Below are 26,571 nucleotides of genomic sequence, written 5' to 3' on the forward strand. Positions count from 1 at the left end.
ACCTCTTCATCGATTTTATCTTCTACGGCATCAATATGACGCTCTTTAAGAAATCGCTGTGTTTTTTCCAACTGGTATTTCACTAATTCCTCTATGGCATCTTTTTCTTCCTTGTCCACAAATTCTTGTACTGCTTCACCCATTCCCCTTTCTGTTAGAAGTGAGAGCTGCACATTCTGTAAAAGAGGTACAAATCACTGGATGCAGAAATCAGTATCTATTCCTTACCAAATAATTCTATATGAGCAAGGAAAATCAGAGTATAATGTTACCAGGGGAAAAAGACAATAAAGTTATCTAGTTGAAGGGAAAACAAAACAAAACAAAACAATGGACAGTAAGTAAGCCTACTAATAAATTTTATGAGCCAGAAGAAGTCAAGTAAAAATAAGAAATGGGAGTAGTTTTTAAGACAGGTGGGAATGCAGAGGACTGAGTGGTTGTGATGTAGAGTCCTGAAATGGTAGCTGATGATTAAGAGATTAGGTTAACCAGTGTAGTGGGCAGAGTAACAGCCCCCTAAAGATGTCCACATCCTAATCTCTGGGCTGTGAACATGTTACACGGCAAAGGAAAACTACGGTTGGTTACAGATGGAGTTAAGGTTGCTAATCAGCTGGCTGCACAATCAGATTACCAGGGACTGTGCAGGTGGGCCCAGTGTAATCACGAGCATCCTTAAAAGTGGAAGAGGGAGGCCAAAAGAGGGAGTTGGAGGGAGATCAGACTGGGTGGAAATGGCCAGAGAAATGTAACACTGCTGGCTTTGGAGGTGGAAGGAGGAGGCTGTCAGTCAAGAAATGTGGACACCTCTAGAAACTGGAAAAGATAAGGAAATGGATTTTCCCCTAGAATCTCCAGAAAGGAACACAACCCTGCTAACACCTCAATTTTAGGCCAGTGAGACTGGTGTCAGATTTCTGACCTACAGAACTATAAGATAACAAATGTGTGTTTTTTTTTTTTAAGATTTTTTATTTATTTATTTGAGAGAGAGAATGAGATAGAGAGAGCATGAGAGGGGGGAGGGTCAGAGGGAGAAGCAGACTCCCCGCTGAGCAGGGAGCCGGATGCGGGACCCGATCCCGAGACTCCAGGATCGTGACCTGAGCCGAAGGCAGTTGCTTAACCAACCAGGTGCCCCAAATGTGCATTATTTTTAATTATGAAGTTTTATGTGGAAATTTGTTTCAGCAGTAATAGGCAATTAATAGAACCAGATCTAAAGTGGCACAAACTCATGACAATGAAGGTAGCCTTACCATCCTGTGTCTGTCTTAATAAAGTAGTTCTGAAATTACATCTAGATGCAAGAGAGGTAAATCCTGGATTCAGAAATATGCAGTAGAGGGTGTCTGGGTAGCTCAGTTGGTTAAGCGACTGTCTTCGGCTCAGGTCATGATCCTGGAGTCCCAAGATCGGAGTCCCACATCGGGCTTCCTGCTCAGCGGGGAATCTGCTTCTCCCGCTGACCCTCCCCCCTCTCATGTGCCCTCTCTCTCTCTTTCTCTCTCAAATAAATAAAATCTTAAAAAAAAAAATGCAGTAGAGATAAAAAGAGCAAAACAACAGTAACAATAATAGCCACAATAACACCATTAATTCAGCACTGATTTTTCCTGATGAAGAGTAATCAGAAGTGAATGTAATTAATTGCTGTCCCACTTAGTTCATGGAAACATTGTGAGGATCTCTTTTGTTTGAAATATCAATTATACATATCCCAAATTAAAGTCGGTTATCCTCAGAGAGCCATTCTTCAACATGTAGGCTATAATTAAGAAATTACCTTCTCTGCAGTCTGAAAATACTGTTTTACAAGGTCTTCTACTCTTAGGGTTGTTCCTTCTGAAGGTTTTGTGATGAGCTTCCCAAAGTTGATCTCTTCTCCTAGAAAAAGGAAGTCCGTAGAAAAATAGTAGCTTCTGTGACAGTGTAAAAGTGCCCAAACTCATGGCAGGTTTGGTTCAGTACAGGAGGTATGGCCAAACTTGATTAATGATCAGCTTGCTCAACATGGCAAATTTTAGGCAAAAACATGGCATTATTGCTAATAGCCACAGTCTTTTCCTCAAAACGTCTATTTCTTTTCCTATTCCAAGTCTTGGCTCCTATAGCTGTTCTCAAAGGGTGATCTTCAGACCTCTGTTCTCCAAGACCATTTCAGGGAATGTTCAGGACCAAAACTTTTGTAACGACACCAAGATGCTATTTACCTGTTCCGCTACATTGCCATTTGCCCTGATGATACAAAAGCAATTGTGGGTACAATCGCTGGTTCCTTATTATAAGTCAAGGCAATGGCTTGGAACTGTATAACACTCACCACCACATCCGCACAGCTCAAAGCAAAACAAAGAAAGCCAGTTTCACTTAAGAATGTCCTTGATGAAACTGTGGAAATTATTCATTTAATTAAATCTCAGCCCTTTTTAATACTGTGTGAGACAAATGGGATGTGTGCTTACAGCACTTTTGCTGCATTCCTAAGCAGGAGAGCTGTCTCACACATAGTAGGTAAAGCATACGGTGAGTACAGGAGGAAGCCAAGAAGCCAAGGGTCCAGGACCTACTCTGCTAATAACCTTTGTCAGGGAAACAAATATTAACTGTCTAGTGGATGTTGGACCTGGCCATGAAAACACAATGGTGAAAAGACAGGATCCCTGACATAAGAGCAAATGATTACAATAAAGGCGGGAAATGCTATGAGAGGTAAAAACAGAGAGTATGACACACAGAGAAGAAATAACCTAATTCTTCTCAGGGAAGGTTGAAAATAATGTGCAGGTATCAAATGCAGCTACCATTTGAATCAAGACTTGCAGAATGAATAAGATTCACTAAGCAAAACAGGAAAAAGAAAAAACTACTTGAGGCAGAGGGAAAACTATGTGCCATGGCCTGGAGGGTCACACACAACATTCAGTGTGTTTCTTGCAAAGTGCTGAAGACAAGTGAACGGAAATCTTTTTCAAATCTCAGGACAGTAGAATTAATACAGCTTCCTAAGTACAATCACTATATTTTATGATGCCGGATACTATGTTTAGACTATTTACACACATCGTATCATCTAATCCTCACCAGGATTCTATGAGGCAGGCTCAGTTATTATCCTGATTTCACAGGCAAGAAGATCAAACAGAGAGCTCATGTAAATTGTACAATGTCACACAGGTACTTGAGATGTAGAGCTGGCCAAAATAACAAAAAATGCTTTCAATAAAACACGCAAAAGGGTTATTGTTTCCATTTAGCAATTTATGTTTAAACCAAAAAGGAATCATTAGAACAAAACTGACTATGTATGAAACTCAAGTAACAACGTACCAGTTCTATATTCTGTATTATTATGAACAGTACACCCATAAAATCTCAAGGGATTGATAAGCATGGACAATTAAAGTAAACCACTATCAATAAGTAGTTAAAATTCATAGCATAAGAAAATAATTATCTGATAAGGATTTTTTCCTAAAACAATATTTTATGAGTTCCACTTAAATATCTGGACGAATGTTTCAGGTTAACAGCACACAGAATTTGGTCACAATTTGAAACTGAAAATCGAGGCTTATTAATAAAAAACCTAAGTAGCTTTACCTATAAAACAAGGGCCATATTTTTCTATAAAAATTCTCTGCATTAATAGTTTTAGAAGAGGCTCTTATTTAACATGATCAACATTTCTTGTGAAAAAGCACTATTTCAGCGGGATGGCCTATTTTTATAAATGCACTTAAAATAAGGGCAATTAGTTTTTATGAAATTTAATTAGGAATTAATTATCTGATCATGAGAAACATCAAATTATGAGATACTTCTTATTCCAAGACTGCAGTCTTCCTAAATCCCTATATACTCAAAAGTTGAAATATTTGATGCAAAATTTGAGTATATTCTCTGAACACTAATAATGTATAGTCAATAATATATATTTTGAGCAATAAATCTTTAAAGTCTGTGTGCACTGTTTTTAAAAACTGTATCTCCAGAGAAAGCCTTCCCTTTCTTTACTGTTATCCAGATTTAAAATGATTGCTATCTAATTTTCAGAAGACAAGCGATTTAATTATTCCAACTGCCAGTTTAAGGTATCAGAAATAATCATATAAAAATATTTTCATCATTTTCTGTTTCTTTTACTAAAGACTGATTTTTGTAAGCCCTATAAAAAGTATTTAATTTGTGAAAATAACTAGCTTACCCGTGTTTTTCTTTTGTTCTTTATGTCTGAAAAAATGGATAACATCTTTTGGATTAGCTACCCGATCCACAAATTTCTGGCTAAAGCGAAGAACACTGAAAGGCTCAAAACCTCCACTATAGTCCACCTGGAAATACAAAATAAGCTATGAGGCCTAGAAACAACAGTTTACCAATTTCATTATTTATGTTTATGCTCAATACTTTAAAGCTAATAAATGTTCTACAAGTCATGTTAAAGATCATGATGGGTGTTAGACCTTTTATTCTGTTGAGAAAACAAAGCTTCAAAGGTTTATGAGCTTACACGAGACATTTTGCTCAATGGACCCAAGATACATCAAGAATTCCCACAAGCTCTGAATGTTTACATCCCCCTATGATAACATTAAGATAAGAGCCTAGGTACCAGGAGTACCACCAGGAAAGGAGGTGAAATTTCTAAACATAAATACTTAAACTTTCATAACAGAAAGAAAATTCTCTCCTAAAATAAAATGCCAGCCCTAGATGCATTAGTTAATTGGACTATCATCTTAGGGGTATACTTTCACACTAACAAAGACATGCTGGAAAAGTCATGCAGGAAAAGAATCCAATGTGTTAGCTTTGAGAAATGATTACCTTCAAAGTACAGTATCTATTTAGAAGTCACAGTCCCTCTCAAGGCAGGCTCTTTCTAAGTTAAGAAATTTATAGTCATACAGAGACCTTTCCAAAGAGAAATGCATACTACATTTTTTTTTTCCCAAGAGATAATAATCATTTCCCTAAACTAGCTGTTCTAAAGATAGACTCTGGGAACCAGCATCGTACTGCATCACTGGCCTATCCAGATTCCCCTAACCTCCACCCAGTTTACACTCTTCATCACACTTAGCACGGGCTGGCATTTTGCTGCTACCTATTTTTTATGTCTCTCCTCACACTTCCACCTCCCATAAGCCCCATAAATTCAAAACCTCCTCTGTTTTATCATCACTGTGTCCCCTAGCATGCAGAACAAAATGTACTCAAAAAGTATTTGTTTACTGAATCATAAAATTAGTGAGAGCCCCCTAGTTGATACAATGTACTTTTGGACTATTACTAATGAAAATACCTATTCTTTTGTTTCATGAATGATTTAATAATTCACTGTGTTTAGCAAAAGGAGTGTCAATTTTCTATTTAACTGTACTTGGTTCTAATGGTATTAGGCAGACATGGATGAGAAACATGGGACCTTTTGCCCAGATAAAGAGAACTATGTGGTTCTCCCAAAGCAACTATGTATTACATCTCTACAGCAACCATGTTATAAAACAGAAAATGCTAAATGCTCAGGTTATTGGGTCTCCCCAAAACTCTTCTATACATTTTATCAATGATACTCCAGCTAGGTTGATTTGTAATTTTCTGCTCCCAAGAGTCACAAAACTCATTCACTAAGCAAACTTTACTGAGGAGTCCACAATTTGCTAGGCACTCTGCTAAGGGCCAGGGATACAGCCATAAGAAAGTATAATCTTGGTTGTCAAGAAATTCACAAGCTGACTGGGAGGACAAACATGTAAATAAATAAGTACAAGCAGAACAGGATTGGTACTTAACAAGCACATACAAAGCAGACCGAGGGCACAAAGGCAGAAGCACTGATTCTGAAGGGAGATCAAGACAGGCTCTTGGAAAAGGGGAAAGCTTTAAGTGGATGTTGAAGGAGATGCTACGGAAGGAGAGAAGCACATTCCACACAGCAGGATCAACATGGGCGAAGGTACAGAAGAGTGAAATAAACTCCACTGAACCCAGGGAACAGTAACTTTTAGTCTAATATAGCTGGAACTTAGAAGGTTCTGGCAGAAAAAGGAGGTAGAAGCCAAAGAGGTCGGTTTTGACCAGGTCATTGTAAACCCTTGAATGCCATGCAAGATTTGTTCCTATTAGCACTAGGGGATCATTAAGTCATTTTCAGCAGGAAAGTCATGCAAGACTGTGTTTTACAAAGATGACTTTGGCATTAGTGTAAAGAGGCTAGAGGTGGGGGGGGGAGGAGAAAACTGAAGGCAGAGTCAGAAAGGAAGCTGCATTTATAGGCCAGATAAGAGAAAATCAGGGTTCAACTTCAGCAATGACAATGGGATAGACATAGACAGAACGGACCAGATTACTTACTGTGCAACAGGTAATATTTAATTCATTTTGATCTTGTAAATCTACGAGGTACAAACCAAGGGACAAAAGATCCAACTGTTCAAGATCATATAGTAACCCAGGCATTCTGATTCTTGACTATACCCTTATCTTCACACTATATTATCCCAGAATTTCTCAAATTTTAATGTGCATACAAATCTCTTAGGGATCTTGTTAAAATGCAATTCAGTGGGTCTGATATAGGGCCTGAGATTCTGCATTTTAAAAAATTTCCCGGGGTGCCTGGGTGGCTCAGTTGTTAAGCGTCTGCCTTCGGATCAGGTCATGATCTCAGGGTCCTGGGATTGAGTCCCGCATTGGGCTCCCTGCTCAGCAGGAAGCCTGCTTTTCCCTCTCCCACTCCCCTGTTTGTGGTTCCCTCTCTTGCTGTGTCTCTGTGTGTCAAATAAATAAATAAGATCTTTATAAATAAATAAATAAATAAATAAATGAATAAATAAAAAATTTCCCGCATGAGGGGCGCCTGGGTGGCTCAGTCAGTTAAGCTTCTGACTTGTGATTCTGGCTCCGGTCACAATCTCAGGGTTGTGAGATCGAGTCCCGCATTGGGCTGCCCACTGGGCACAGAGTCTGCTTGGGATTCTCCCTTGCCCTCTGCTTCTCCCTCTCTCTCTCCCCCTCCCTCTCTCTAAGTAAATAAATAAATAAAAGGAGTAATTGTTTCCCAGGTGATGTCAGTGCTGTTTTGATTATTCCTTGAGTACCAGGCTTTGGGGCGCTGGGGGGCAGGGCAGTGGTGGTGGCTCTTGGACCTCAAGGAGATCTAAGCTGGAGGTAAAGATGTGGGCATCATCACTCTATAGGTGGTCCTTAAAGCCATATGCCTAGGCTGAAAAGAGGGCTAAGATAGAGGATGGGTCAAACATAACTCGAAGATAAGAAAGCCAAAGAGTGATTCAGCCAGATGAAAACAAGCCACTCGCTTTGACAACTGAACATCTTTTCTACCTGAGCTGGTAGCGTCAGAGCCTTGTTTATAGTGGACTGAGGAACAGAATGTTAAATGAGTAGGAAGGGCTATGTATTTCGAGGGGTTTGGAAGAAAATAAAAGACAGGGGCAGAACTAATTGAAAGAAAGGCAGAGGCACAAAAAAAAAGAGGCCTGTTACTTTTTTTACACAATGATGGAAACAAATAGTAGGTTTCCAGGCATAGGAAGCGCTTCAATTTCTTTAAATTTTTTAATACTCTAAAATACTTAATTCTTTCCACATATTTCTCAAGCACTTGCTATATGCCAGAACTGTTCTGAGATCTCTGGATATATTAGTTAACAAAATTCACAAAGTTCCATGCTCTCATGGAACTTACAGTTTTGTAGTTGAAGACACACAATAACCAAAATAAATACATTGCATATAGCAGGTTAAGAGGATGTGTTGTGAAGAACAAGCAGAAGAGGGTAAGTGAAATCAGGAGTGCTGGTGAGAAGACATGGGGGTGCCATCTCACTGGGGGGCCTCACTGAACAGATAAGGAGGGGAGAGTGTGAGAGTAGAGCTGTAGGAGGCCACATGGAGTGAGGGGAGAGAGAGACTAAAAGATGGAGTGAGACTTGACCAACCTATTAAACAGAACAACAGACTATTCAGAAAATGAAAAAAATAAGAAAAAAAAATTCAGGGCGCCTGGGTGGCTCAGTCGTTAAGCGTCTGCCTTCGGCTCAGGTCATGGTCCCAGGGTCCTGGGATCGAGCCCCGCATCGGGCTCCCTGCTCGGCAGGAAGCCTGCTTCTCCCTCTCCCACTCCCCCTGCTTGTGTTCCCTCTCTCGCTGTGTCTCTCTCTGTCAAATAAATTTAAAAAAAAGAAAAAAAAATCAAATTTACCAGAATCAAACTATGATTAAATCAAATCCTGACAGCTTTATTATTTCTGGTGCCAGATGGTGATTGCTTTTATTATTATTGTATATACTCTTCTTACTAATTTTTTTAAAAAAATTATGTAAACTGTATAGTACTATCCTCTGAAAATCAATAAAGTTTAATTTATCTACATAGGACTTACTCGTAGTCGTATAAGAGGCTTCTCTGGCTGTCGAGAATTTCCCAGACGTTCTCGTTCAGCATTTTCAAGCATTTCTTTAATCTCAAAATAAAAATATTGTCATGACTTGGGGGAAGGACACTACTCTAGCGGGCAGAGGTCAGAGAGGATACTGTTGAACACCTACAAAGCAACCTCCCACAACAAAGGATTACCCAGTCTAAAATGTCAGTTTTGTCAAGGCTGAGAGACCCGACATAGGCCTGACCAACCAATCCATTTTCCACCTCCCAGGGACACTCCAACAGAAAGCAGTACTAGGAGTTGATCTGGAATGACTGGGAAAACAGGCTCTTTCTGCTCTAAGGACTTTGTGAGTCTGGGGGCCACCCGGCAGACATACTGTCCTCAGGGTGAAGCTTCAGACAGCTACCTACAGAGCGGGTGTCATGGGGGCTAAACACAGAAACTGCAGTCTTAATGTGAGTTTTTGGGTCTAGTCCTCTTGAATCCAGCATACTCCAACTTTTCAGCTATGTGAGTTACATGTTGCCAGGAAGGCCGTGACACTGGGTGAGTGATTTCATCTGAGGTTCGGTTCCTCTTTCCATAAAATGCAGATGACAGGATCTACCTACCTACAGCACTGTTGAGCGGATTAAATGCAAAATGCTATCAACAGTGCCCAGAATATATGAGCAATCGATGAATATCAGTGATAATTATAAGAACTACAGCAACTACAAGCAATTAATGGTATTAAGGTGTCAATTTACACGTTATCAAGTGCATCTAGGCAACTTCGGCAGCAGCTCTAGAATTTCTCAGAAGTTCAGGGGTGGCAAATCTGCATGGAAGGTGAGGTATGGTACTTATGTGGAAGCTACAAGGCGCATAGCAGACACATTTAAAGATTTCATGTGGGGTAGCTTTCAGGCTGAAAGGGATGCTTAACAGAGATTAGAGATGCTAAGGCTTTCCTCATCCTCCACAGTATCCTCCACTCCCAATCAAAGCCACCGTCGGCTTTCCTAAATAAAATGAACAAATTATCAAATCAGAATAAAAACAAAGAAAAGATTATGTGTTAGATTTTTGAGGAAGAGGAATGGAACTGGGAGGGGGCTTAATTAAACAAAGTTTCTTCTACCTTTAACATTCTTCCATCTCCAAGATTTAAAAAAGTGTCTTTGATACAATTAAACTCATGGAACAGCATGCTTCCTTATGGGCTTCATGAGACTGTAACAAGTACAAAGACTTCTTCTACTCTATGGAAGTATTTAATTCAATGTAAATCAACTCTCAGCTAAAGCAGATCTCATTGACCTTTATCTAGAGGAATTACCTTCTCCAAACAGAAGCTCTGTATGGCCTGGGTTACTTTAGGATTATCTGGGTTAAAAATGTCTGGATGATCAGCCAGAACAATATCCTCCATGAAAAACTGCCGCACTGTGTGAAGAGGAATTTTCTGCATATTCATCTTCCTTCCTTTTATACGCAGCAAACCGACATGTCTGAAATGAGGGAAATGAAAGTCTAGTCACACTGTAAATTTTCTCGGAAAAATCTGCACACCGAAACTATTGTATCTGAGTTCCTACAAAATATTTCTCTATAAAATCATACTCTTAAAAAAATTTTAATGTTTTATCACCAAAAAAAAATGTTAACATTCTTCCCCAGAATAAAATCCACTTATCTCTCCCTGCCTAAACAAATATACACTTTAGTGAGGCAAGACAGACAGTAGGTAGGACATAATGTTACTAGGACTATGACAGTAGTATCGATGGTAGAGACTATCACACATATACAGATTACGTGAGTATATACATACACAGACATACATAAAATGAATTAGCAGAACTCTGAAGAAAAAAAGCCAAACTTACATCCCAGTACCATAGTCTTTAAACCTATTATTAACATAAAAATCAAAAGCTGAGTGGATTCAAAAGGTGAAATCCATTATAAAAACTGGGCTTAATCACTGTTAACTACTTTATCATATAATTCCCCTAAAGAATTAAAAGAAATGAGATATGCTACAATGTTGCATTTATAACCAGAAAAATCTCAATTAAATGGCTTTAGGTGAATTGGTTTATAAATGGACTTTGTGAAATTAGTAATCATCAACCATAGCACTCTAACTTGAAATTTAACTGGTAAATGTGTTAGCCCTGAATATGTCTAATAAGCAGCAAAATCATTACCACCACTGGGACGCTATCCTGTTGAAAATGGCTTTAAGATCTGGGAAAATAGACTACACCAAATAACCAATCTTCATAAAAAAATCTATCATATAAAAAACCATCAGTACTTTGAACCTGTAGGATGATTGTAGCAAGAATTTTATTGTAATTGATTTGCAAAACAAAACAATTACTTACTTCTTTACAGCTTCTCCTGGGGAAAGAGAAGTAACCACTGAACTGCCAGGTTGTGATACATAAAAGAGTTGCTGTTCATTTTTGGTTGGAGCTATTTTACACTCATGTTCATGGCCCCAGATAACAAGATCAATGAAGTCATCCAAAAATTGTTCTGGAATGAAGTTAGTACTTCCGTGTTTACTCCTATACCAAGATTTTAAAAAATAAATATCAATGTCCAGAGATACAGAAACACTTCATAGTAAGTAAAGCTGTACAGACCTTTCTTTCTCTATTCATTAAAGCCTTATTACATCTCTTATTTGTGCCAGAAACTGTTCAAGGGTTTAGGGGTGCAAAGATAACACCTAATTCCTGCCCTCAAAAGGTTTACAAACTTGCAGGACACAGACAAGTAGGAGCCGCAAGAGAGAAACTGGTCAATTCTACACTGAGAGGCAGATTGCAAAAGGCTTTATGGAGGGAAAGTCAGAAAAGCATGCACTCTATCAATAGTGTGGCTGAGCAGAATGAATGCAGGGAAGAGCTGGGAGTAAAATCAGAAAAGCAGCAGCACGAGCTCTATCAATAGTGAAACGTATAAATTGCTTTGATTATATATAAGGGGGGGGGCGGCCAGAAAATGAAAGTGAGTTAAGTCTTTGTAGAATAAAACAAATTTGTAGAATAAAAACAAATTTCTAAAGATGTCCAGCCATTTTTTAACATGTTTGTTTACTGATAAGAATGGGAGTTAAGAATTTCAGTCTTACATAAGAGATGAGTTTTCAATACTAAATAAAATACTGTAGGAAGATTTGCAAAGTCCAGTTTTATACCTAGATTAGTTGTCATTATTAAAAGATATGTGAAAACCCAAAGTGAGGAAAGACAAGAAGGAAGTTTTCCCTAACACTGACTTTATCACTGGGAATTTAAGTAAAAGTGATCAAATACTTCAACCTAGCATTCACTTAAGGCAAATCAATATTCATTCATTCAAGAATATTTCCTGCAGGTCTACTCTGTGCCAGGTGTCCCAGGCCTGTTCTAGATACTGAAGACACAGCAGGGAACAAAGTCCTTGCTAGTGGGGGAACAAGCAATAATACAGTATGTACATGTGTGTGCCTGTGTACTCATACATAATCTGTCAGGTGGTGGTAAGTGCTGTAAAGAGAAAAAGGGAGAAGTGACACAGAACAGGAATGTTACTATGCAGAGAGGGTGTTCAGGATAGGCTGCTCTGCCAGGCGACACATGAGCAGAAAACCACGACGAGGGATCAAACATGCAAGGGAAGAAAGTCCTTGGCAGAGGGCTGAGTCCTGGGCAGAGTCCTAGAGCAGATCGATGGCAGAGGTGATGAAGTGGGAATGTATTCAGTGAGTTCAAGGACAGCAAGGAGAGGAGCATGGCAGAGCAGAAGGAATGCAAGGAAGGGCTGAAAGTGAAATCAGAGAAGCCGCAGGCTCGTGTATCTAGGGATGTTTTTATGTAAAAAACATCTATCTAGGGTATGACATAATCACAGTTACTGAAGAAACACAGAATAACTTGAATACCATATGATGCAACTGTGCTTTCATAGAGCACCGGCTCTTCATGGAAGAGGGAAGATTATGCTGGTGGGCTGACTCTGATTTGTGACTTAAAAGTTGATCAAAACATCCCTATGGAAATATTTTGTATGATAAGATGGGCTCTTCTGCTTCAGAGTCTTCTTTCTTTTTCAGCCAGAGAAAGAAACCGGCCCATGTATAGACACAAATTGGAAATAAAGTAAAATATAAAAAGCTCCTAAAAAGTCACTCACTAGGACAAACCCTGTTTTTTATAAGTCCATGAAAGCAATAAAAAAGTATGTAAGAATGCAGAGGGTGACAAATGAGCCTAACAGTATTACAAAAGAACTGCATAATCATGTTGAAGGGGCTGGGGGAAAAGAAGCTGGCCTAAGTAAGTCCAGAAGTGGTGTTTTAACTAGATATAGTAAGGCTAAAGACAAAAATAACTTACATAAACACTAGTTGGCAAATTTGTTTCTCATGGGTACAGGTCAGCAATTTTGAAATGACCTTATATGTCAACCAAGATTGAAAAAATTAAGTAAATATATTATAGATAAAATGATCCAGGTTTCTGTTAGAGAAAGAACTCCCACATAAAAAAAGGGAGAAGAAAAAAAATGAACCTGTCGGGCTGGGTTAGAATAAGCACAAACTCATGCCTGCGTGTGTGTTTTTAACAAATACAGATGTGTTTTCACGGGTTAGGATATATACACATATTTCCTTAAGTCTGATCACTGAGGGCTAAGAGAATCCCAGCAGCAACAAACACATCTATCGGCCGTATATGGGTTTCTAAATACTGTTCTCCAAAAAAGGCAATCAGGGCTCCGTGGAAAAGTGGTTGATTCCAGGGCTAGGATAGAAAATACAAGATGAGCCTGGAGCATCTTGTGGTACCAGAAAGTGAAGGACATGATCAAAAATAAATAAATAAAAAGGAAGAGGGCATGATGAAAGGACAAAGAGGCTAAAATACAAGAACTCTCAATGGTCAAAACTGGAACAATTAGAGCAAGAACAACAAAAAACCTGACAGTATTGGATTATAACGCAAAGGATAAAATAAATATCCTTCAAGTCCATAACAACATAAATAAATGAACAAATAAACGAGAGAGAAGGGACAAATCTTCCTTATAGAAGAATTTCAATTAATAAATGCAGAAAGAATGAGGGAAAATAAAAAACAACAACTGCAACACCACAGTATTCATTGCTGGAAATGAGATCCACCAAAGGATGCTAAAATTAGTGGGCAAAATTTTAAGGCCAAACAGGATATTCATATACCCTCCAATTATTTTTCCCAAAATATTAATTACAAAATGGAAAATGGGACCTTGACCCTGGAGCAACCTGGCATACACCACCTTCATCACATGATCAATGTTAACATCACCAGCAACTAACCATTATCAACATCATACTACCCGTTCCCATTCTTGATGCTGCCATTCCACCCCTCATTCTGGCTGAAGTTCTTGGAGTCACTTATGATTTTTCCTTCTGACTTTTCCCTACTTTGGGATAGTAGAAAGGGTAGCAGAACTGGGAAGCCCTAAGCAAGTAGAAACACAAATTCCCAGTGGTGCCAAGTTATAGGAAGACCGCACTTACTAAAACTCTGGCCTGCTGCTCCTTTTTTGAAACCCACTGTTTGAGAGCACACATAAGGCTGCCTCATAAGGCCTTCCCTTTCACTGGGCACTTAAGTGGGCTTTAGTACCACAGTATTCTGCACTGAATAAATATCTGTTCAGTACATAATAAATTATATAATCAGGCCCAAAACCCTTTGGATTCTTCCTTGTAACTTCTCAGGTTTGTCCCTTCCACATCAGTTTCACTGCCATCACTACCGTCATTCCACACTTTAACTGTAGTCACCACACAATAAATCTTTCATCGAGTCTTCCTTCCTTTCAATCAGTCCTGCACCCTACCAATAGATCAAACTTCCTCAAAATGCTAACAAAAGGCAGCTGATCTAGCTATATTTAATATATTCTAGAAAAACACCTGATATATGCATCAGGACATGCATGTAAGAGTATTCACAACAAAAAGGTTTAAAAAAGCAAGACTCTGGAAATAACACAAAACATCCACCAACACAAGAAAAACTGTAACTGTACAGATCAGTGAAAATTAATTATGCTTTTAGCATCAAAATGGATGAATCTTAGTAATATAATGTGGAACATAATAAGCCAGCTACAAAATATATAGCAGGGTTCCAGTTGTACCAAAACTAAACAAAATACTCGTGACAGATATAGATGTGATTAAATGATAAAGAAAAGCAACAGATTGATTAAATACAAATTAAAAATAGTGCTTCCCTCTGGGTATGTAGAAAGAGATGGGGTCAGGGAAGTGCATGGGATAATGTACTGGTAATGTTCTACTTCTCTGCTGAATTTAAGAGTATTCAATTTTATGGTTATTCTTGTGCCTTATCCATATGTCATAAATATTCTTTACAGATATCAATTTCAAAATGCAGTCACACAAAGCACATGTAAGTTTTGCATGATCCTGCCCTGACAACTTTCAAAGAATAAGGAATAGTTTATGGAAATATGGAAGCCTGGAAACAGAGATTTGAGGAACCTCAATACTTGACTCAAAAATTAAAAAAAAAAATTTTTTTTTCCAAAGAATACTTTTACCTGTTCTGATGAATCACAAATAAGTTAAACCAAGAGTTCTCATCTTCTTTTGGTCTCAACATCGTTACTTTTTTATTGACGAACATTCGATAGAGCCTTTCATCTGGAATGGAACCTGAAACATATTATTTTAAAACTGGTTTCTTACTTGGTTTAAAAATGAACGTTTTCCTTCTAAATTATGTGCTTCTCCAAGTATTTCATTTTCTTACTAGAGATATATTTGAAATCTGGAATCATTATTTACAAATGATTGTGTTCTAGGTTCTTGCATGACAGCTGCTGAGAAGACACTTGTAATTTAAAAAATGTTTCCCATGTCAGGCATACATACCTTCAAAATGTGGAAAACATGGAATGAAAATTTGAAGTTTTCTATGCTTAAATTCTGATTAAAATTTCCGGTAATACTGTTTTTCACTATCCCTTTATTTATTATACATACTTTTGATCTAATATACACATTATAAACTAGAAATGTTAAAAAGGATGATATACTTAAATACATTTATTTATCTCATCCTTTTTAACATCTTTATTTTATAATGTGTATACTAGATCACTATTCTTTTTTTGTTATGTTAATCACCATACATTACATCATTAGTTTTTGATGTAGTGTTCCATGATACATTGTTTGTGCATAACGCCCAGTGCTCCACGCAGAACGTGCCATCTTTAATACCCAACACCAGACTAACCCATCCCCCCATCCCCCTCCCCTCTAGAACCCTCAGTTTGTTTTTCAGAGTCCATCGTCTCTCATGGTTCGTCTCCCCCTCTGATTTACTCCCCTTCATTCTTCCCCTCCTATCTTTTTTTTTTCTTAACATATATTGCATTATTTGGTTCAGAGGTACAGGTCTGTGATTCAACAGTCTTGCACAATTCACATCGCTCACCATAGCACATACCTTCCCCAATGTCTATCACCCAGCCACCCCATCCCTCCCACCCCCCCCACTCCAGCAACACTCAGTTTGTTTCCTGAGTAGATCACTATTCTTATATATATTTTTAAAATAAGGATATTATGCTTTTTATTAATGTAATAACTTTTAAATAATTCTTCCTGTACCCCAAAGTATCACCTTAGTCTAGTGGAGAAGGCCAAAAAAACAACTAAACACACAAATTCCACTTTTAAATATCATAAAAGGGAAAAAGGATGCTAATATGGCGAATATCAGTGGGGGGACAAGTTGCTACTTTATGCAGTCATTACGGAAGGCCTTGGAAGAAAAGCCAATAATGCAGAAGCCAAGAACTGGAAAAAGTCTAGCTTCTTAAAGAGAATTTCTAGAGTGTGACCAATGGAACAGATGGTGGAATACAGAACACATAAACGGGAAACAAAAAAGTCAAGGCATACAAAGTCCAGGGCATTAGAAGGTTGATCTACTTAGGTGTTGAAGTCTTGAGAACGCTGACAAAATCTGAAGGCAGGTAGGTGAAAAATTTGAAGGGAAAGGGTAGGGCAGTTTAGCCAATTAGCCTCAAGGGGGCAGGGTGTTTATAGACAGGAAAGGAAGTGGCAAGCAGGGAGAAGGGGGATAAGTGATTCCTTCCCCCGACCCCCGCTTCTGCCTTAAAGTCTGTAAGAAGCCAGAGAGAAGCATGTGGGACACAGAACCTTAGGGACCAGTCAGTTTCCGCATAGGTCAGGAGTAGAGAAGAAATGTGAGATGAAAGAATCTGTTAACTGTAGAGAGAGGGCTGGGGTGAGAATGTGGGGTGGGAGGTGGAATCCAGTTAAGGAGAACAGAACAGGAGGAAATGAGAGTTTGGGAGAAAATGGATGACCTCAGCAATGCTCCAGGCAGTGCCTGAGGCATATTGGGATCTGGCTTAGTCTGAAAGTAGGAGATCACCATTTTCTGCAGATATGATCCCTAGCACTGCAGTGATTAAAATACCTGTTAGCATCTTTTTAAAAGAGTGTATTTCATGGGCGCCTGGGTGGCTCAGTCATTAAGCGTCTACCTTCGGCTCAGGTCATGATCCCAGAGTCCCGGGGTCAAGTCCCACATCGGGCTCCCTGCTCAGCGGGGAGTCTGCTTCTCTCTCTGACCCTCACCCCACTTGTGCTCTTTCTCACTCTCAAATAAATAAATAAATAATCTTAAAAAAAAAAGAAAGAAATCATGAAAACTGGACAAAGACTGTAAAAGTTCCCTAGGGTTAAGTATTTACATAAACCACCCATAATTATTCTTTTAAAAACATATACAAAGAGGGGCTCCTGGGTGGCTCAGTCGGTTAAGTGTCTGCCTTTGGCTCAGGTCATGATCTCAGGGTCCTGGGATGGAGTGCCCAGTCAGCTTCCCTGCTCAGCGGGGAGCCTGCGTCTCCCTCTCCTGCTCCCCCTGCTTGTGCTTTCTCAACTGGGCAAGTAAATAAATAAAATCTTAAAAATAAAATATACACACATATACACACAGAAACTTGAATGAAGTAAATAAAGTCTCCTCAGCTTCTATTATATTAAAATCACTCAAAAATATAAAAACTATGTTAAGGCTACAGTGTGAAATTTTTCCTAATTTCTCTCAGGGTTCATGATTTAACAAGGAATACAATTTTTATTATTTTTTTAAAATTTTTTAAGGATTTTATTTATTTATTTATTTGAGAGAGAGAGAATGAGAGAGAGAACACGAGAAGGGGGAGGCTCAGAGGGAGAAGCAGACTCCCCGCTGAGCAGGGAGCCTGATGCGGGACTCGATCCAGGGACTCCAGGATCATGACCTGAGCCGAAGGCAGTTGTTTAACCAACTGAGCCACCCAGGCACCCAGAAATATAATTTTTATAATTATACACAATAAAAACAGCAAAGCCATAGCATTCATAAAACAAAGTATCAAGCTGAACTTAATCCAAGGAAGACTCAACAGACTTTGAATGCACTCTAAATAAAATATTCTTTGATTTTTTGTTCATATGGAATCAAGCCTAGCAAATAGGTTTTCACCTACTGGACACTAAATAAATTGAAGATAGCCAAGTTGATAAAGCAAATATTCTGAGCATTACAGATGACAGCTCTGAGCTAGCAATGTCTAACAAAAATACAAAGTGAGCCTCTAACACAGGCCAAATATGTAATTTTAAATTTTCTAATAACCATATTAAAACAAGTAAAAAGAAACAGGTGAAATTAATTTAAGCTAATATATTAATAAGGTATTTTACATTTTTTTCTAAGTCTTTGAAATCTCCTGTGATTTTATATTTACAGCGTATCTAAATTCAGACCAGCCACATTTAAGTGCTCAGTATCTATATGAAGCTGGTAGTTATTGTACTGGACAGTGAAGCTTCAGACATTTCAAAGACTTCCAAGATACCAAAATGCAGCTTTTCAAATTACTCTATAATTCTAACATTCAGGATTCTATATCTGAGTCTAAAAGAAAGAAAAAGATCAACAACAGAAACTAAAGCAATTTTTTTTAACCAAAACTGCTATTAAAAGATGTAGTGGTCCTTATTAAATATAAAAAATTTCAACCAAAACCTTCTATCACTTTTTATAGTCACGCATCAGGAATAATTAGAATGGCCTCACTTTTTTCCATACAGCAACAAAGTTAATTCCAGAATTTGATTTCAGTTGTTGTTTAAACAACTATTTATTGACATAAACAGTAAAATAAAATCATCTTACCTAAGCCATATAGAGCAATTTTTGTGCTTCCTTTTTGGAGCAAAACTGGACTAATGTCTATCTTCTCCACAGACGCTGAACGTCCAAAGTGATTTACAAATCCAGCACAACTTAAAATATCCAGGGCGCAGAGTGCGTCTGCCTATGCAAAATATTTTCAAAGAATATTAATGTATAACTAAAAAGAAGTAATCTACATATCACATTACCTATTAAAGTATATCCCATATACTAACTAAAACATAGATTAAGATAGTGCCTTCTCAAAACAAAATTACGATAGTGTAAGTACTTGCTACCTTTCTTCAATTACAAATGACCTACTGCAACTAGAACCACGTGTTAAATATAAAGTTAACATTTCATCAAAACTTAGGATGTGAGGTGCCTAGGTGGCTCAGTCGGTTAAGCATCTGCCTTTGGCTCAGGTCATGATCCTGGGGTCCTGGGATTGAGCCCCGCATCAGGCTCCCTGCTCAGTGGGGAGTCTGCTTCTTCCTCTGCTCCTCCTCCTGCTCATACTCAACTCGCTCTCTCTCCCCCCCAAATAAATAAATAAAATCTTAAAAAAAAAAAAAAATACTTATGATGTCTTGGCCACCAAAAATAAAAACCAGGGGCACCTGGGTGCCTCAGTTGGTTAAATGTCCCACTCTTGATCTCAGCTCAGGTCTCGATCTCAGAGGCATGAGTTCAAGACCAGCATTAAAAAATAAATAAATTAGGGCGCCTGGGTGGCTCAGTCGTTAAGCACCTGCCTTCGGCTCAGATCATGATCCCAGGGTCCTGGGATCGAGTCCCACATCGGGCTCCCTGCTCGGCGGGAAGCCTGCTTCTCCCTCTCCCACTCTCCCTGCTTGTGTTCCCTCTCTCGCTGTCTCTCTCTCTGTTAAAAAATAAATAAAAAAATCTTTAAAAAATTTTTTTAATAAATAATTAATTAATAAAAACCAGCCCTGAATTAAGTGCTTTGTAATATTAAGCAGACCTCTTAAGTCATGGGGGAAAAAAAAACTAGGCAACTAATGATTTATGGTATTAATGATCAGATAAAACAAAAAGGTATTTTAAGTGCAGGACCTCTATTATTGCTTCCCCATCAAACAGGCAATAAGATGATCTAATTTAGATTTAAAACTTTTGATGAGAAATCATTTCCTACAGGTAAGATTTTGAGGTAAGAGACACAAAAACATCAGGTAAACTATAAAGCTTTATACAAATGTTAGGTATTCATTCCTACTCCTGGTTACTTATTGTCAACCTCAGCACTAATGAAATAAAAGCATACCTCACACACCAATTATTAATCCAGATTTTAGAAAATTATCTAAAAAGCAGTATAAAAGCTTATATGAATGTACAAAGTCAACTTCACTTTCTGACTCAATTTGACTAAAAATTTCTGGGAAGAACAAGAACGCTTTCCGCAAACTAAAGTGACAACAAACTGTAAGAACCCAATAATTACCCCTGTGGGATCATCATGATTGCCATGAATACTAAACACTGGAATCGAAATGTTGAGATTGTCATCTTGGTAGTTCACCCACGGAAACCTTAAAAAAAAAAAAATTAATGTTTGTATAAAAGACAAAAGCTGTTTTCCCCAATATCCTCCTCTAAAAAAATTAATGCAATTATGGGCTAACTGGATGATATAAGTAGGCAGACGACCACTAGTTTGGAGCTTTAAAGAAATAAAATGACCGGCAACAATTCATTTCAATTCAAGTTTGAAGTATCTCAAAGTACTACACTTTAAAGAAAACACTGCAATATTCGGTATTTGTGAATCGTATGAAAGACAGTTATACCTGACTAATGGAAAGTAAAGAGGCCTTAAGAATTTTGAAAGCCTTTGTATATAGTTACTTGTAGGAGAAGGAGGGAAGGAAACACATCCACTTTGGAATCCAAGATTCAAAATTCCAGCTCTATCACTTACTACTTGTGCAATTTACAAGTCTCCCACCCACTTCTGCCCCTAGTCATCCAGCTCCTCTTCTCAGAGGCAAACGCAATTTAGCAACTTCTAGTGTATCTCTGCAATAATGTCCTATACCTTCATTAGCAAATAAATGCATCTCCTTCCTTCTTACACAAATGGTAGCACAATACAGATTTCTGTACCCTGCTTTTTATTTCATGTTTTAGAAACCATTCTATATCACCACATAAAGAGCTTCCTTGTGCTTTCTTTGGCGGGACAGTACTTCAATTGAATGGGCTATCATAATGTGTTTAAGTAGTTACCTAACCCATGGACATTTAGAATATTTCTAGTTTTTTTGCTTTACAAATAATGCTACAGTGGGTAATCTTGTACAAAGTTGCCCTTGTGCAAGTATAAGAAAATATCTAGAAGGGAATTAGGTCAAAGGATAAGCATGCATTTGTAAATTTGAAAATACTGCCAATTTCCCTCCATAGAAGTTGGACAGATTTACATATAACAGCAATGCATGAGAGACAACTTTTTCCCTTTATTCTATCAACATAGTAAGCCACCAAGCTTTTAAATTTATGTCCGTGGTTCTAAACCCTAGCAGCATGTTAGAATCATCTAGGAATCTTTTAAGAAGTAACAATGCCGATGACACACTCAGAGAGTATTTGACCTGGAGACTGTTATTAGTATCTTTTTTAGTATTTCTAGGTAACTACAATGTGCACCCAGAATTGAAAATCACGGATCTATGCCAATCTGACAGGAGAAAAATATCTCAGTAGAGCTTAAGTTTGTATCTTTCTTATGAATGAATTCTATTTTGTATTTTTCATATTCTTATATTTAAATGCCACTTTTTCTGTGAACTATATCCATATTCTTTACCTACGTTTTTATTAACTCTAGGATTTTTAAAATTGATTTGAAACAGCTATTTATCTATTGGGGAAATTAGACTTTAATTTGCAATGAGTTGGAAATATTCTTCCTAGTTGAACTCTTGACTTTTCATTTTGTTTCAGGCAGTTTTTGCCAAGCACAAATTTACTTTTACAAAGACAAACATCAGTATTACTTTTATGGCTTCTCAGTTTGTATCATACACAGAAAAGCCTTTCCCACATCTAAATTTTTAAAAAAATGTCTAATAGTTTCTTCTAATACATTTATTGAATAATCCATGTTTCTCCTGGAGATATGAAACACCACCTTCTCCAAACACTAAATTCCTACATGTGTTGAGGCTATTTCTGGAAGCTCTATACTCTTTCATTTATCTATCAAGTCATGCATCATATCACATTTTTAATTACTGTAGCATTGTATTTTTTCCAGTTTTATCATGAAATAATTGACATAGAACAACGTGTAACTTTAAGGTATACAATGTTATTTAAAACACACATACTGCAAAATCACCACTACAGCTAACACTTGAATCATGTCACAAAATTACCGTTTCCTTTTTGTGACAAGAATATTTGAAATCTACTCTTAGCAACTTTCAAGTATAAAATAAAATATCATCAACTACAATCACTATGTTGTACATTAGATTCTCGGAACTTACTCATCTTGTAACTGAAAGTTTATACTCTTTGATCAACATCTCCCCTTTTCCCTCAAGTCCTGGCCCCGTTGACCATTCTAGTCTGTTTCTGAGTTCAGCTTTGTTAGACTCCATACGTTAAGTGATATTACACGGTACTTTTCTTTGTCTGACTTATTTCACAGTGTAATGCCCTCAAGGTCCATCCATGTTACAAATGGCAAGATGTCCATCTTTCTCATACATGAATAATATTTCATGTTCATATTCATATATACATGCCACATCATCTTAATCCATCTTTATCCCTTCATCCATTGACAGGCCCTTAGGTTGTTTCCATATCTTGGCTACTGTGAATTAATGCCACAATGAACACAGAAATGGAGATTACCTCTTCAAGATCCTGTCTGCATTTCTTGTGGATACATATCCAGAAGAGGACTGTTTGATCATATAGTAGTTCTATTTTTAATTGTTTGAGGATCCACTATACTGCTTTCCATTGCGGCTTAGTCAATTTACATTCCCACCAACAGTGCACAAGGGTTCCCTTTTCTCCACGTTCTCCTCAACATTGGTTCTCTCTTATCTTTTTGATTTTAGCCATTCTAACAGGTGTGAGGTGATATCTCATTGTGGTTTTGATTTGCATTTCCCAGACAACTAGTGATTTTGAGTAACTTTTCATATACCTGTTGGTCATTTGTAGATCTTCTTTAGAAAAATGTCTATTCGGTTCCTTTGCTTGTTTTTAATTGGATTGGATTTTGTTTTTTTTTTTTCTATTGAGTTATATAACTTCTTTACATATTTTGGATGTTAACCCCTTATCAGATATATGACTTCATTCTTTTCTTCCCCATAGGTTGCCTTTTCATTCTGTTGGTTTCCTTTATTGTGCAGAAGCCTTTTAATTTGATGTAGTCCCACTTGTTTATTTTTCCTTTTGCTGTCAAATCCAAAAAATCACTGCCAAGAATGATGTCAAAGAGCTTACTCCCCATGCTTTCTCCTAGGAGTTTTATGGTTTCAGGTCTCACACTCAAGTCTTTAATCCATTTTGAGTTGATTTCTGTGTATGGTATAAGAGAGGGAGCAGCCTCATTCTTTTGTATGTGGCTGTCCAGTTTTCCCAATACCATTTATTGAGAGACTGTTCTTTCCTCATTGTAGTCTTGGCTCCTTTGTCATGAATTAATTGACCAAATATGCATGGGTTCTGTGCTCTTTAATCTGTTGTAATGACCTATATGTCTGTTTTTATGCCAATACCACATTGTTTTGATTACTATAGCTTTGTAATACAGTTTGAAATCAGCAAGGGTGATGCCTCCCCACCTTTATCTTTCTTAAGACTGTTTTGGATATTTGGGGCCTTTTGTGGTTCCCCACAAATTTTAGGATTGTTTGTTCTACTTCTATGAAAAATACCATTAGAATTTTGATAGAGATTGCATTGAATCTAGATCGCTTTGGGTAATAAGAACAGGTTAACAATATTAATTCTTCTGATCTACAAGCACAGAATATCTTTCCATTTTTTGTCTTTACTTTATTTCACCAATGTCATACCTTTCAGTATACAGACCTTTCACCTCCTTGATTAAATGTATTCCTAAATATTTTACTTTTTTTCTTATTCTTTTTCTTAATTTCTCTTTCTGCTAATTCATTGTTAGTATATAGAAATGCAATTGGTTTTTGTATACTGATTTTGTACCCTGTAGCTTTACTGAATTCTTTTATTAGTTCTAACAGTTTTCTGATGAAGTCTTTCAGGTTTTCTATATATAATATTGTCATCTGCAAATAGAGATGATTTTACTTCTTCCTTTCTGATTTGGATGCCTTTTATTTCTTTTTCTTGCCTCACCACTCAGGCTAAGACTTCTAATATGATACTGAATAGGAGGGGTGAGAGTGGGAATCTTGTCTTGCTCCCCATCTTAGAAGAAAAGCTTTCAGCTTTTCACCACTGGGTATGTTAGCTGTGGGCTTGTCATATGTGGCTTTTGTATGTTCCCTCTATGCCCACTTTGTTGGGGGAGTTTTTATCATAAAAGGATGTTGAATTTTGTCAAATGCTTTTTCTGCATCTACTGAGATGACTATATAATTTTTATCCTTCCTCTTCTCAATGTGGTATAATACACTTTCATACCTAATGGGGCTAGTCATTACTTATCAGTCTTTTCTTTCAGTTTCTCTATCTTTTCTCTTGTTTATTTTTCTATATGAACTAGTAAACTAGAAGGGGGAATTATTCAGCATACAGCACAAAGAGATAAAGTAATGGACAATGTAACAAAAAGATTAAGACATATAAATAATATTCAAAAAGAGAAAGAATAGGAAACAATGTTTGAAAATGTAATGGGTAAGAATTTCCTAAAATTGCTGGAAAAAAAAATTGAAATGCATGATAGCCAAGCAGAACAATTAGAACTAAATCCACAGCTAAATGTCATAGTAAGACTGCTAAATGCTAAGGACAATGAGAAAACTTAATAGTTACACCTGAGTGTTTTCTTTTTGTCAGTTACTAGTCTAAGCAATTTTCTTATTAATTCAACTACTTCTCACAACAATTCTGTAAGATCACCACTATTGTTTTCCCATTTTACAATTATAAAAGTAAGGTAGAGCAAAGCCAGGACTTGAAATCAGATGGTCTTGTACCAAAATCCATGCTTTTAATCACTATGTTATACTGCTCTTCCAGCAACTAAAGTAATAGCAGACTTCCCAACACCAACAAAAAATAAGAGTTTACTACTCACTGACATTCAATGAAAAAACTACTGAAAATTGTACTTCAGAAAGAAGGAAACGGAATTCAGAGGAAAAAATGAAATACAAGAAGCAACAACAGTGAGCAAAGAAATAGGTAAACAGGTTTGCAAAGGCGGGTGGAGCAGTTTAAAAATAGCATGCAGTTTATTTTTATTTATTTTTTTTGTTAAGATTTTTATTTATTTATTGAGAGAGAGAGAGAATGGTAGAGAGAGAGCATGAGAGGGAGGAAGGTCAGAGGGAGAAGCAGACTCCCTGCTGAGCAGGGAGCCCGATGCGGGACTCGATCCCGGGACTCCAGGATCATGACTGGAGCCGAAGGCAGTCGCTCAACCAACTGAGCCACCCAGGCACCCATAGCATGCAGTTTAAAAATAAGATGAAAGAGCGGCACCTGGGTGGCGCAGTTGTTAAGCATCTGTCTTTGGCTCAGGTCATGATCTCAGGGTCCTGGGATTGAGCCCGCATCAGAGAGCCTGCTTCTCCCTCTCCCACTCCCCCTGCTTGTGTTCCCTCTCTCGCTGTGTCTCTCTCTGTCAAATAAATAAATATAATCTTAAAAAAAAATAAAAAGATGAAAGGAAGAAGAAAACACTAAACTTCTAGATCTGAATAGAATACAGGTAAAGATACTGATCAGAATTCCTAAAAACAAGGCTATATGTTAAAAATTACAGGAATCTTTTAAAATCCAATTCTATATTCAGCGAAACTATCAATCCAGAGTAAAGGTAAATATAGCCGTTTTCTTACAAACAAAAATCCCTTAAAAATTTACCTCCCAACATGAACTTATTTTAAGAAATAAATAGATAGGTCTGTTTTCATGGGTTAGTACATATACATGTATTTCTTAGCTCTAGGCACTGAGAGAGCCTAGAAGCAGTGGCAAGGTAATAGCAATGTGCAAGCCCAGCATCTAGATTTGGGCTTTCAAATACCATTCTCCAAAGGAATCAGGGCTCCTTAAAGAAATGGATGGGTCTAAAATTATGAAAGGGAAAATAAAAAATTAGCCTGGAGCATCTTCTAGTGCTAAAAAGTAAGAGGGAGTGGGGGAAAGATGAGGGTATATCAAAAGCAGACAGGAATCAATCTGAAAAAGCACCTAATGGCTAAACCTAGAACAAATCATTTGAGCAAAAAATAAGATTGCAATAGTATTAAATTATAATCCAAAGGATAAAATGGGTTCATACTGATGTAAACAACTAAATAAGTTCCTACTGAAAGACAACTGAGTAAATAAATTAACAAATGTGGGAAAAGGGACAGATCTTCCTTACAGAAGAATTCTAATTAATAAATGTAGCAAAAATGTGGGAAACAGAAAATCACCATTAAAACACCACAGTTAATAACTGCTATAGGCAAGAACCACTGATGAATGTTAAAATTAGTGGACAAACTTTAAGGAAATACAGAACAGTGTACAGCCTCAAAATAGCTCCCTCAAAATACTAATGACTATGGTAGTTTCAATACGCCCATATCCTGTGACACTCCTTCCTCTCTCTAGGAAGTGGAACTTAAATCCCTCTGAGTGTGGGCTGCACTTAGCAACTCACTTCTAATGAACAGCGT

General features: G+C 37.5%; 1 protein-coding gene across 3 annotated transcripts in view; it reads right to left on the bottom strand.

Annotated features, from left to right (window-relative positions):
• The window catches only part of MRE11 (MRE11 double strand break repair nuclease), a 77,838-nt gene that overhangs the window by 43,261 nt on the left and 8,006 nt on the right, over positions 1-26,571 (bottom strand). For all 3 annotated transcript variants that reach the window (XM_028119612.2, XM_028119611.2, XM_028119613.2), the window contains 9 exons: positions 20,163-20,250; positions 18,692-18,833; positions 15,024-15,138; positions 10,796-10,981; positions 9,742-9,913; positions 8,415-8,495; positions 4,211-4,337; positions 1,790-1,890; positions 3-176 (listed from right to left, as the gene is read on the bottom strand). In XM_028119612.2, the coding sequence (XP_027975413.1) occupies positions 3-176; positions 1,790-1,890; positions 4,211-4,337; positions 8,415-8,495; positions 9,742-9,913; positions 10,796-10,981; positions 15,024-15,138; positions 18,692-18,833; positions 20,163-20,250 (1,186 nt within the window). The remainder of the gene's footprint in view (positions 1-2; positions 177-1,789; positions 1,891-4,210; positions 4,338-8,414; positions 8,496-9,741; positions 9,914-10,795; positions 10,982-15,023; positions 15,139-18,691; positions 18,834-20,162; positions 20,251-26,571) is intronic.

The sequence above is a fragment of the Eumetopias jubatus genome, unplaced genomic scaffold (genome assembly GCF_037043125.1).
Source record: "Eumetopias jubatus isolate StellerSeaLion01/CBP00866 unplaced genomic scaffold, mEumJub1_p1.0 scaffold_13, whole genome shotgun sequence".
NCBI classification, from domain to species: Eukaryota; Metazoa; Chordata; class Mammalia; order Carnivora; family Otariidae; genus Eumetopias; species Eumetopias jubatus.